This window comes from Telmatherina bonti (assembly GCF_933228915.1).
Source record: "Telmatherina bonti genome assembly, chromosome: 18".
NCBI classification, from domain to species: domain Eukaryota; kingdom Metazoa; phylum Chordata; class Actinopteri; order Atheriniformes; family Telmatherinidae; genus Telmatherina; species Telmatherina bonti.
Genome location: NC_136616.1, coordinates 21,112,764 through 21,126,717, shown reverse-complemented (window position 1 = coordinate 21,126,717; position 13,954 = coordinate 21,112,764). Strand labels below are relative to the sequence as shown.

The window sequence follows — 13,954 nt, the reverse complement described above, 5'->3', positions numbered from 1 at the left end:
GATAGATGTTCTTACAATCTCCAAATCCACACCATTTTCCTAGAAGAAAGGCACAAAGAGCAGCCATGACATATAAAAGCAAGTGCACAAGTAAATAAAGTCGACCTGAACCCAATAAGCCAAATGGCACCTTGATGAAGTTTGACAGAGGGGATGAGAAGGCACAGCGAAGTGTGAGTCGTGACATGTGCAGAGAGACATGGTAGCCCAGAGCAGCAGCGTCTTTGAGAGACAAGACCACGTCTTCCTTTGCTTGCTGGTTCGCTCTGTGGAACAGGATGCCCATGTCTGTCCCATCAGTTCCCTGTTCAATGACATGATGTGCCTTTAACTAAGCTTTTGTGATGGCTAGAAAAATACTAAATTATTAAACAAATAGTTATATCAAAATGTATCATTAACTTGCATTATTCTCGTATTTGGGCATAGTGGGAAGTATAGACAGTTGAATGGACACCTATAACGGAAAAAAAAAACACAAGGTTTAATACATTATCAGATCGCCACACATTCCACAAACTAAGCTGATTCAAGACATGTTCTCAATTTAAACCACATCTGTTTCACCTTTGATAGACTACTACCAGAGAACTGGCTTGAAACTGAGAGACAGGCTAGTAATACCTCCATGTAGTTTTCCTCACAGATAATCTCTCTGGAGCACCACATCTCCTGCAATGAGCAGTGGAGCTGGAAGGGGTACGCTGCCACCTTTCCATCCACCTGCACGTGTACAAGCCAAACATGGAGGTGATAGTCTGTACCTGTCTGCAGAAGAGGGAAATAAAAAAGGGTTTTACACAATGGACACAATTCTGCAACATGTCAAAGCACCACATATTGCTGCAACTACCTGACTTTTTACGTGACAGGCCAGGAAGGACGCACGAAACACCAGCTCTCCAACATCAGTATTTAGGACAGTGTAGCCACAGAGCGTGGCCTCCTTAGGAGACAGAAGGTGGAGTCCATTCTCATCTGCGGACGAAAAAAATGGGAATGTTACATAATGTGTCTACAATTTTTTTTTTCTTACAATTACCAGTTAGTTCTCTTGTAACTTTTAATTTTGAGTGACATACCTTCAAAATCAAATCTGATCATTTGGCCAAGTAAGCTGGAGTTGACGGAAAGCCAGAAGTGACGTTCAAGGCATTTGGTCTGAAATGCTCCTTAAAATAGTATGCGTGGGATCAGTTTATTGCAAACTATAAAAAAAGGCTATATCAGACTCCCCAGAGCAAAACAGGACAGTATCTCATGAAATAAAAATGACAAAGAGAGGACATATTAAGTTAATTCATCTCAATGAATGTTTCCTAAAACACTGTTTTTACATTAACATGCTTTGCAGAATGGTCTAAAGTAAAATCTAAAGTCAAAGAGAAAAAAAACTAATTATTTGCACTCATAAAAAGAAGATGCACTTGTCTAAACGGAGTTCATGTGGACCATCTTAGAAAGGCGGAGCAAAATCAACCAAAAATTTAATGTTTTAAATGAAAATGTATGATATTGTGTATGCCACTTGTCCCTAAGTATTACCTATTATTTAATGCAGCCAAATTTGAATTATATCATACTAAAGCCGGAGAATGAGCTTTATTATTTTATCTATTTATGTATTAATTTAGTTCTATTTCTACATAAGCATTTCCAATGCAACCATGTACAATTATTTTTTAATTTATCACTGATTCTGACCCCAGAAGTAGGAATTTTATGCAACTACCTTAGATCAGAGAAAACGGTGTCTAGTTTAGTCTGTTTGTTGGAATTTTGTAGCACACCCACAGCGTCCTGTCTCTTCTAATTCTTTTGTGGAGATATGTTTAAATTTTGATGGCACATCGTTAATAAATAAGATAGTCTTACCTGCCGGTAATGGACTACAAATGCAAACAGGTAAGGCCAGGACTAGCAAGATACTGAAACAAATACATAATATCTGTAATTGCTAAAACGTTAATAAAAAATAAATAAATAAAAAACTATGTCCTTTCACTTTTAAACTTACCTGCTCAAAGTCTGTAAAGTTATAGTTTTCATCTTCAATGCACAATTACGTAGACCACGATTTGAAAGCTGTCAGTCGTGTTTTCTTCCTGGACTTCTGCAGCTAATTACCGTGCTAGCATGTTTGTTTCTGCTTTTGTGTGCGGGTGTATTATATTTCTTTGTCGTTTAAAATAAAAGAAAAAAAACTTTTTTTTTGCTAAATACAAAATCAAATAAATTACACATTTAAAAGAAAGAGTAACAAGTTATATTAAAGGCTTTGTAGTGACACCCGTTGCTGAAAAAATCAATGTGAGAGAAAGGTCTTACAGTGACACCTAGTGGCCAAAGTGTGAAATGTCACAGACCAACAACTGACAGGCTTTATAAAAATGCAAATAAATCAAATACAGCAATAAATAAATACTTTAGAAAAAAAAGAAAATGTTAATTTAGATGTGTGTTAGCAAGGAAGGTGTAAGTATTATTCAACAAGTATTATTTAACAACAGTCTTCTTCAGCCTTTGGTAGAATAAGACAACATAGATAGAAGAATATATTAAATCCCCGTTTGGGAAAGAGTTACCTATTGGTCCCTACACTCGGAACTTCGGTCAAGCTTCAGAGACTTTTTGGCCTGTCTCAGTTTAAAACTCAGACACTTTGATGGGATATATGGAGTCACGCAAGTTGTGCTTTGAGCTAGTGAGCGCTCTTCGTCAGCAATGTTTGCCAGGTTGTGCTTGTAAAATAGATCAGCTGATCTCAAGCGTCTGTCTGACAAAAACAAAGATTAAAGAAAAGGATGAGATGTAGTTGGAAATATTCTCTTTATTTTTGTATTATTTATTGATTTTTTTAAATTAACTTATTTGATTGATTATTTCAGAAACAGTGTGAGAACACAGATTTGCAAAAAAGAAGAAAAAAAAGGGGGGGGGGGGTAGTCAATTAACAGTCTGTAGGACAATTTTAGCAATAAACAAACTAACAACTTATAAATGATGCAACTGGCTATCTTACAGTTTATTCTCATTAAAAAAATAACTCAGATTTTGAAAAGTTGTCCTTGCTTGTGAGTCAGACACTTATTAAGGTCTCTGACTCACTCGAAAGTCCCTGCAAGTGAAAGTTTTTTCTTTTTTAGTAAATCACACATAAATCAGCAGGAGAATTTTTTTGGTTAATTAGTTAGAGATAGATTTTTATTCATTTTGACAAACTGCAGACACATTGACACATCTTTATATTATATGCAGCAGCAGGTATGGAGACAGACACTGTTGCCTTTCTCTCTTTTGTCCACAGCAGCACAGCTGGATGCCTGCTCCACCACATCTTCCACTGCCAGAGAAAATACTTTAAGTCAAGTTGTGTCATGATTAATGTCTGAGTAATGTGGTTCATCAGTGAGAGTCCTGTGGAGATGGCAATGAAAAAAAAAAAAAAGTCATGGAAAAGGTCACTATCTCTTGAAAGGATGAGACATGAAAACCCGACTTTGCTCATTAGCTAGTGCAGTGATGCAAACATAAAATTAAATATGGCTTGTTACAGTATTATTTCTTGTTTAATTTCAGTAATATATTTTTATTCAATTTATGATAGAAGCATTTAAATACACTGTGAAAGACAAGAAGGAAACACAGGAAATTAATATCAGTTTTAATTAAAATTGTATACTCAGGTGTGATGGGATTTAAGCTGAAATTTCTTTAAGCAATTTTTGCTTGTTTTTAGGTCAGTAATTGTGTGTTCTAAAGTCTAGATTTTAGAATTTCTTTCAATAAAATGAGCCTTATTTGACTATTATCCCTGATATAATGGTGGGAGGGACATTTGAATAGTAAAAGATGAGGACAAAAATTTAATTTAAAAAAAAAATCTGAAATATTGAAATTGTGTTTTCAATTGCCTAATAATTTATTTATTCTAATGAAGAGCATTTTGAATAAAAATATCTTAGCAAAATGTTGCATCAAGTCTTTTTTTCCCTTTTGAAATTCAATGCCTACATTTCTCCGTAATGCGATTTGAGTGAATCTTTTCCCACTAGCATCAAGTAAAAAGTAAGTCATCCTTATGAGTCTGATGAGCTCTCTTCTGTTCATTCTGACGGATGTAAATGTCTTCAGAGGGTGTGTGTGAGACATAGTCCAGATGTCCATGGTACCGTCATTGTCTTTGGAATGGCTTTTTCTGATCTACGTGTATGGAGCTCATTATTGATCCAAACTCCATGCATTTATATTTATATCCACCTGATGTCTTTGATGTGTCCCCTTCACTGAGTACATGTTTGCATAATTATGTGTGTTGCTCAACCTCAGACTTTTCTTAAACCTTTTGTTTTAATTGCCTCTTTAATTGGCAGTTGTGCCCCCTATTGGAGTCCTAACCCTCAGACTGGCACCCGGAAAACCAATGTGTTAAAGTGGCACATGCCATTATTATTCTCAAGGCCCCCTAACAGGGGTCTTAACTTAGCTTTACTTCTCATAAAATAAGTTATTTAAAAAGAAAAACAAACATAACGTGTGTTTGCAGTCTGACATTTAGTTAAGTCTCCTTTTTTTCCCCCCACATGACTTAAAGTGACATGAAGGGTGAAGGAGTGCTATACTGGTCAGCAGCTTCATTAGTATCCGAGTCACATTGTTCCATTATCAACCCTGCTCAGCATGCGGTTCTCATGTTGCGATTACACCCCTACAAATCTGGTGGGGCTAATTGAGACAGACATAAGTAAAGCTATTAAGTCTGACTTTATTTTTGATATTTATGTCTCAAAAAATTAGATTTAAAGTTGTAGCATGCGTACAAATCAACTCAGAAGTCCAAATTTGGTAGTTTTGTTAGGTTTGGAGTTGTTTTATAAGTGCCATCATGACTAATAATGACCCAATATTCTGTCCAGCGACAGCACAAGCCACCTCCTCACCTCACAGCCAGTCTCCTCCACCAATCACATCCTCTTGTTGGCTTGAAGATGAGGGTTGGAAGATGAAGAAGCCTATTTATCACCGACGCACTTGTTACTTTGACATTGATAACATTCGGCTCCTCCAGCACCCACAAATAATAAGTTGAGCCTTGTTCAGCTTCGGGTCTTTTACAGCACATGCACAGCAGGTGTTAGAAACAGGGAATATAAGAGAGGGACTGTGCTGATTGCAGCTTGTAGTGAAGATGCTTCGGTCTCAGGTGCAGGTGTTTCTGGTGGTTTTTTGTGCGTCTGTGCTGTTGGCGCAGGTCACTGGTGCGCCACGAAGTGATCAGCTGACAGGAACACAGCAAGCAGACCTCTTGAGTGACAAGGTGAGCTCAATTGCTTCAACATTTTGGTGAAATGTGAACCATTTAGGGCTCTTTTTGAGTTTGTCTTTCCTAGAAACCTTCAATTCCAAGTAGTCAAGAGTTTTGCAACTCCATCCAGTCTCTCTTCTCCTTTAGGATCTAATTCGTTTGCTTTTGCTGCGGTTTGTATCTGAGCTGATGGCGTCGAGAGGGGAAGAGATGCTCCAGGAGCTGGAGGATGAGGACCTGGGAGGCAGAGAGAGGTTGACAAGACGACACATTCGCTTCTCACAAAGGGAGCGCAAAGCAGGCTGCCGCAACTTCTTCTGGAAGACGTTCACCTCGTGTTAACACGAGAAGAGTCAGACTGTTCAAGCTGGGATGAAGCCACGCTTGTCCTCAGTAGTAACCACACTACATTTTGCAATATGTTTATCCAGTTGTTAACTGTGATGAGGTTGTGTGTTTTAGTTTGGCAGGGATGTAAGCAGTATCTAAAATAAAATTTCCTGATTTGAAGCTGTTTGTAAGACTTTTTTGTAATTTTCTACAAAACTATACTGTCAAGTTGTGTAAATATTAAATGAATTTTATCCTTTCCTATGTTTTTATCCTGGGAAAAAATACATTTTTGCATGCGAGTTTGTTTAAAAATGAACCAACACAAATCTTAACTTGCTAAAATTTTAATAATTAAGTACATTTCTACGTGTGCCCACATGTGCTGACATTCATTTAACTAAAGTTTGTGCTTTGACAAGATGCTCATACAGTACAAAACAGCTTCAGAGTGAAATCTTATGTGTGCTGCAGCGTGGACAACTTTAATCTACAATTCCAACGGAACAGACTAAAAGGAAAACATATAAATAGATAAACAGACACAAAATGATCAGATCCAACAACACAACAGTCGGCATGATTTAAGAATTTAAAATACAACTGAGCATTCATGAAATGTGTACCTTAATGATAAAAGGCTAATTAATTCAAATACAGTGGAGATTCAGGAGATAAATTAACAAGAAGTGAAAATAACGAACCATTTTAGCATGATCAAAAGAAAACAAAACAAAAAAAAAAAAAGGACAAATGACTGAATTCACAGTTGATCCAACTTTATAAACGGGATCATCTTGATAATAAATGACATCCTTGAGGTAAGGCTTTCAAATCCATAGCCCTTTAAGTGTAACGTGTACAAAAATGCGGACGGAAAAACAGAAGTTAAACACAATAACAACAAATACTGTCGCTCCAAAGTCTCAGAGTCGGACAACTCTGCCCACACGAGTGCAAGGACGAACAAAATCTTCTTCACGAGTGAAGAGTTTGCTTCAAAAACTAAATTAAGGTTCTGATAGAAATGCAAATGATTACCTTGAATTAAACATTCATTAATAATGAGCCAGTTTGCAGAAGCCAGAACCCTTTAAACTGGATAGTATCACAATAATATAGAACTAGAAATCGTTTAATGTGAGCAGGGTTGGCTTGTTTCTATAAATGGCACATGAACAAACTCTTCACATGAGGCTCAAGCTTTACTGACGTGACCCACACCCTGTTTTCCTTTAGAGAGAAGACAGAAGTGTGTCTTCATTGCACCGTCATTAATGTAACAGTCAAGTTTCAACCAAAACGGCAAATATTAAACAAAACCAAAGCTGTATTGTTTGTTTTAGACATTTAGCGAAGGGAAAAATCCTGTTATGATCTTCCACTAATGAACTACTGTAAATATATGGTAACAGGAAAGCAAATATTGTTCTAATGTTTAATAAAAGCTATAAGAGAGAAAAATATTGGTTGTCAAGTTAACTTCACATTCCTTTCGTCTACATTTCTTGCTCTATGAGGCTACTTCACTGCAGATATCACTGCTCTAAAGGCTAAATGCTTTCCAAAACAACTGGGAGCAGTTTCCAAACCAGTGTGATGTGTACAGTCAGTCTGTTGTTGTGTTCTGTGCTTTTAATGGTGTTGAGAGACAGTTCAGCTCTTTGATTATCAGTGTTAAAAATATATATATGTATACTGTATGTACAATTCCCACTTTTTATCATTATTATGTCTATCTCCGGATAAAATTGTGACCTTCCTTTTAAACTTTGTCCATGTTATGTTGATGTACAAGCTGAGATGGGAGCAGTACCACTTTGATGTACCCAAGCTGCCTGCAGATCAGGCCACCGTGCACAAATGCTGACCTTAACATGATTAATTATGTACCAAAATAAAACAAACAACCAAAAAAAGACAAAAAAAAAAAAAAAAAGGTCAGAAATAGTGTGAACATGTGAATGAAGAAAAAAAAACGCCTGTGATGTGGTTTGTCTATTATAACTTCATTATATCAGTAACTAAGTCATTTGTAGCTGCAAAGCGAACTGTCATAATAATTCTATGTATCTTCAGAGCAACAAAGAAAAATAAAAAGGAGAGCCCAATTCTGAACAAATCAGGGACATTTCTTGCTATCAATGTAATGACCTAATAGATGTCTGATAGTGAAAGGTAAAAAAACAAAACAAAACGTGAATTTGTTAGCAGTCAGTGGAGATTTTGGCTGAGAGGTCCTGGATGCGTCGAGCGCTGCAACTTTTACACAAGATGTGGCCGTCAAGCGGGTAACAGCCTCGACCTTCGCCTTCGGAGGACAGCAGGAGACCACATTCCTGATAGACACAGACATTTCAGTCCCTTCAGCTTACTTTGAGATTTTATAAAATATCACCTTGTTGTTGGTCATAAAATTTCTATTAACTTTGTCATTTAGTGTTTTTAAGAAGTCTTAAGTGATCGCTTAACATCTCTTCTCATTTAAAACTAGAGTTTAACACAACAAACTTTCTCCAACTCACCTCACAAACATAACAGTTGACGTGGAAACTGCGGTCTAGAGCTACAATCCTGACGGTCTCTTCCTGCCCTGGTTCAGGCATGATGGGCTCGCCGCACACAGAGCAGCGCGGCGCATATTTCCTATGAGGGACAGCAGCCGTCAGAGCTCACAGAAATTACAACACTCCAGAATGTGGTGCATGGCCTGTGACTGTATACATACCGATGAAAGTCCTCTATGCAGTGTATCTGCGATGTGGCGTCCACAGTGAAGGGCACTCCATCCAAGCAGCAGTTACATACCACACATGTGAAGCAGCGAGGATGGTAGGCTTTTCCCATGGCTCGCAGGATGCGGTCCAGAATAGGTTTAGCGCACTTTGAACAACGCTCTAACGTACTCTAAAAACATAAAACAGGAAGCATGAGTAAAAAAGACTGAATGAGAAGTTCACAGGAAGTAGAGATACATACAATAAAAACTGTCATCCCACCGAGTCAGTGTGCTCATAGAAACTGCAAAATGCTCCGCAGTTCCTTCACTTACAATGTAACAGCTCTCACAGTAACTCTTCTTGTCTAGCGCATAAAACGGCTGCCCTCTAAGGCATGCATGGCAGGTGATACACGTGAAGCACTCCACGTGAAAGACCTGCTCCATGGCGATGCACCCACTGCCATCGCCGACGACGTTGTCACCACAGCGGGCACAGCGACCTGAATGGAGTTGTGTGGCACAGAAATGGACAGGTTAAAGAGATGTTAGAAAAAAATGTTTCAACGTTTACAAAGCCAGGCTGCTTGTTATATTGCAGTATTTTTTATTTTTTTGCTGCTGTACCAAAATAATCCTCTGCAGGGGGGTGGTTCATATCATACACCAACTTCTTTGTGAGGCGATCCAGCTCTTCCTCAGGCCTCGTCAATGCTGCCCCCTGCTGGAGGAAAGAGGAAAAAGGTATGGCTGTAAAACAACAAATCTCTGGTTAATAAAGCTTTAATAAAAACTCAAGTTCTTTTTTTTTTAATATATATATTTTTTTAAATCAACTATAAATCAAGTTTTCATGACAGACTTTGTTGATAAGATGAGTGTAATTTATAAGAAGTCTTCTTATGATGAATGCAAAAATGTTTTAATCCAACTTCTACATTCAGATTAGTGCGTCTACCTTGTTTAACTGGTAAGCAGGACTCTGTGAAGCTCCAGACCCCGGCTGAGTATTTTCCATCCCTCTCTTTGAAAGCTGAACTTGGTTAACTCTTCCTCCAGCCCCTGAGCCACTGCTCTTGTACCCCCCCTCAGAGTGCATCTCCTGAGCTTGTGAGCTGGGATGTGGAGGGTACCAGCCCTGAGGACCTGTCTGAGTCTGGGGTGGGGGTCTTGAAGTGTACTGGCGAGGAGGAGGTGGAGTGTAAGCCTGTTCAGCCTGCCTCCCTGTCTGAGAGTAGGTGACAGGCTGTGCTGTCTTGACCTGTACGCTGAACCTGGGTCCGGTGGGGGTTGAGGCAGTGGTATACGAGGCAGGGACGGGCTGAGGATAGGCTTTAGGGGTTGACGTGGAATAGTAGTCCTGTTGATGGGAATACTGAGGGGTTTGGTGCTCATTAGGGTAGGGAGGCGCGGGGTGGTACTGGCTCTGGGGATGAGAGTTATAGCCCATGGATGGCCGACCCTGAGGAGGGGTTGCGCTCTGGTGTGCAGGCTTGTAGTGATCCCCTGAGATGTATTTGTTGTAAGGCACATTATCATAGAGCTGCAAAGAGGCAAAATGTTACAGCACTAAGTCCTGACAGCTTACTTGATGGCCAAATAATCCTGAACGTATCACATAATCATGTATCTGCAAATATAGTAAAAAAAAAAAAAAAAAAAAGTGCCATACTTGGGTGCTAGAGTCCTGTGGGTGGCTGTCCATATCAGCCAGCATATTGGTGAGAGAGTCGATATCTGCATCAATCTTTGAGTGGTAGCTGGTTGCCTTTTCAGAGCCACGATGCTAATCAGAGAAAAGCAGTCAACCAATACATTTTATCAGTTTAATTACTTGATGTTTATATCACATTTTCAGTGGTTCTCCCGCCCCCCCTCAAAGGCCTTCAAAACTATCTTTTCTTTCTTTACTTCTGCAAAGCTACAAAGATTACACCCACCATGAGGTCATAGCTGTTCATGTGAGGGCTCCAGCTGCGATCCTCTTTGGGACCATGGGGATGAGGGTAATAGTGATCGCTTGATGGATGATGAATAGGCCCAACTATTGATGGAGGAAGAGATATTTTTAAAAATATGACCAACAATCGCATAGAAAACAATATTTAAAAAAGTGTATGCAGGTCCACTGTTAAATCATCATTTTAGAGGCCAATGAAATCATTTAAATTATGCAAAATGTCTAACAAAATCTGTTCCCAACATGATTCTGAACAACACCTCCAATTAGAGCTTCTCATATTCCCTTCTAAGGACAAAACTTTTTTGTAATGACGTCTTTTAAATATTCCTAAGAGCAATTTTCTGAGCTCTAAATAATAATATGAACAAAAATCAATATATCAGCACACTTCTGGCATTTTTCCCCTCATACACACATTTGTTATACTGAAAATCTACTCCCAAAAAATTGTTTAAAACTTGAACATCTCAATTCTACTACAACTTTATGTCCAGCAACACCATTTGTAAACCTTCAAATACTAATCCTGAGTAAAATAGTATAATAATGTGAAAACAGACAGAGATTCAACAGTCTAAGTAAGCCAGCCTGCCAGTTCTGAAGTCCCTACATTAGTTTACACCTGACAGAATTAGCACAAGAAAAAAAAAATGTAGAGGAAGGGGAGTGAAGTCAACCCTCATGCCCTTCATTATTTACTATGAAACTATGTTAGAGAAGTTTCTCTTTTTACAACCAACACTGACAAAAACAACAATAACTCATCAACTAATTCTTCCACTGTTGAAATAAAAAATGAACATTAAACAGGTTTATTGAAGCTTAATCATTTACAGAATATAAATGTTTCACAGTTCCTTAAAACCCTGAACTGTTCCTGTTCGAGGGCTGATTGTGCTTCTTTGTAAGTAGTTCTCCTTTGTCATAGGTTAGAAGCAAAAACAAACCACTTCTGAGCAAAGTTTGAGTCACTGTTGGTGATCCCATAAATGCGTTATAGCATGTAGGTTATTCTTAGAAATGAGCTTTAACCTCTGGTTCTAGTTTGTGACCAGTGGCCTTCTTACCTGCGGGCCCTGTTGCCATGTACCTGTTGGTCATCCCTCCTCCTCCTCCTCCTCCATTTTGATCATAGGGATTATATTTCGGTCTGAAATCGGACGTGCCCTTCTTGTTAGGGGCTCGGTAGATTGCTGCGCTGGTAGAGTGGGACATCTGAGGGACGGCTCGCTCTGGACTATCCAGAGTCCTAGGTGGGAGCCAGGTGGGACCAGACATTGCAGGCTTCAGACATGGAATTACAAAGTAAAGCATATATCAATGTTTATGACTTCTATCTCTCAATTTAACTACTGGAAGCATTCAATTTGTACCAGTAAATAATACACAACTTCTCATCCTAATACTGCTGTGGCTTTTGTGTGTATTTATGTAACTGGTAACCCATGGAAACAACAGGATGCTTCAGACTTTGTTTCCTATGGCAACAGGAGACACATAGACTGAACAATGGGCTCGTAGTCGAGTAGGAAAAGAACAGCCATTCTAACACTTGGGGGTTTCCAGCAGGCCGACACATGCATTAAAACACGTGCGAATGTGTGAGTTTGTGTGTCGCAAGAGACAAACAATTGTGCAAAAAAAACCAAAGAAAACAAAAATCTCCGGCACACACGCAGACATGCTCATATTGAGAACCATGAGCAGGTGCAAACTCGTGGCTACTTCTTGCTTCTTAGCTGCCACAATAGTAATTGTGCTTTTGTGTTTACACACCAGTATCGTGCACTTCCAAATGAAGCCGAAACAAAAACAAAAGGCCGGAAACATTGTGTAATTATTTGTATCAGTATACATGTGAACACCTGGTTTATTCTCTGGGGGTTAAATAATACACAGCTGGGCTGTCAAAGTACTGACTTGCACAAAAGGGTTTTAGGAAGCTACTCTTATATAAGAAGTCATCCAATTTAAAAACCAATCATACCACATTTCATTTTATAAAATTGTGCCAAATGAAAAAAAAAAAAAAAAAAGGTAAATATTTCTTCGGCTGCATTTTCAGCACCACACAAACACTATTTTTAATCATGGATTTATCGTTTTGAACATTATTTAACTAATCCCACCTTTGCAAAACACAGACTAAAGATGCAAGATCCTGTAAACAACAGTGTTATTATAAAGTCTTGAGCATCAGCAGACCAAATAAGACAATCTTACACACCCTCCCACATCTGTCTTTACATCAGTCAGTACAGAACATGAAAGAAAGACTAAAATATGAGCAGAATCATTATTATTAGGACTCCATGCACAAAATCCTTTTGCGACTTGCACAAAAAACCCCAAATACACACACATGCCATGCAAAATTAAAAGTATTTTCAGTGTGGGGAAATTAATAATCCACTCAGACTGATTGTATGTGGGCTGTGTGACCATCCCTGCTAAGAGGATTATGATAGATGAGAGATTGCCGGGGCTTCACATAAAAACAATGGCCAAACAGGAGCGATATACACCTCCCTATGTCTTATTAAACTTTTGTTATCATTTTATTTATTAATTTATCTATTCATATCCATGAGGTTGCTGTGGTCTGCACCAAATCGTGCAGGGTCAGTTGGTTGCTCTATGGCCACGTGGAGGGGGAAGAGTGACCACCACCTACACTACTGACCTGATTTAAGAGTCTGTCTGAATCCGGATGGGCACACACTCAAATCCGAGGCTGGCTGGGCCGGGAAATTAATCTCAGCAGTTTCATCGCTCTGTGCTGTACAGCTAATTGTTATTTCTGTGCGACTCTCATCCCAAAGCTTGCATCCATCAGATAAACAGGTCTGGGACTGTGTGAAACCAGGACATGGCAACTCGCGAAATGTCAAAGTTGATGACACTGACAAGCGTCAAGCTGCAAGGAAAACAAAGTGGACGTTTGGCATTTATTTAAATATAAAACAAAATCAACCCCGTGTTGTTGTTTCAGAAAAAACAAACAAAAAAAGAAAGAAACAGAAGGACAACATATCTAACTAAAACCATCATGGTAAAACTAGGTTAGATATGAACATATTTTCCTACCTTTACAGTGTTGTTACAGTGCGCTTTCCTTCGGTCTCATCTATAAAAACACAACAAAACGAAATGGGTCAATTGAAATAATCTCATTAATACACATGTATCCTCACTACATTCCTCTTTTTATCCGTAAGGTTATAACCATGACAGAGGCTAAGAAATGTAAAGCTGCTCGTTTAAATATTATGTGTGCGTCACATCTGCGTAAAACCAAACCATTTAAGTGCTACGGCAACCCATAATATGTTAAAACGTTCAATTATTAACTTTAATAACAGGCTTATTTACTTGTTTGATAGGATGTTTTGAACTCGAGAAAAGCTCGTGCCTTGCCCCCAGGCTAACTTTCAACACGACCGAAGAGACCAAACAAAGCGGTAAATCACACCTCCCACGCGAAACGAGCCACACAAACACAAACTTATACTTCCATTTAAACGTTCAAGAGTCAGTGAAATATATCCTGATCAAAGTTTCTTTTTGTTGAAGCGTCGATAACCTACTTTGTCACGGATCCGAAGGCCTTTAGCAGCGGCAGCAGCTCCTCACTGCA

At 38.7% G+C, this 13,954-nt stretch overlaps 1 protein-coding gene across 4 annotated transcripts; it reads right to left on the bottom strand.

Annotated features, from left to right (window-relative positions):
• Window positions 1–5,976: 5,976 nt before the first annotated feature.
• Window positions 5,977–13,954, bottom strand: trip6 (thyroid hormone receptor interactor 6). Of its 4 annotated transcripts, none has more exons than XM_079257433.1 (12): window positions 13,905–13,954; window positions 13,405–13,444; window positions 13,001–13,234; window positions 11,385–11,601; window positions 10,295–10,398; window positions 10,027–10,140; window positions 9,313–9,897; window positions 8,982–9,078; window positions 8,688–8,857; window positions 8,364–8,542; window positions 8,161–8,281; window positions 5,977–7,974 (listed from the first exon to the last, which is right to left on the bottom strand). In XM_079257433.1, the coding sequence occupies exons 4-12, from the start codon at window positions 11,593–11,595 to the stop codon at window positions 7,843–7,845; spliced, it is 1,713 nt and encodes a 570-aa protein (XP_079113559.1). In that variant the 5' UTR covers window positions 11,596–11,601; window positions 13,001–13,234; window positions 13,405–13,444; window positions 13,905–13,954; the 3' UTR covers window positions 5,977–7,842. The 4 variants fall into 4 exon arrangements, with proteins under 4 accessions (XP_079113559.1, XP_079113560.1, XP_079113561.1 ...); XM_079257434.1 differs by having other exon boundaries at window positions 8,982–9,075; XM_079257435.1 differs by having other exon boundaries at window positions 11,385–11,566.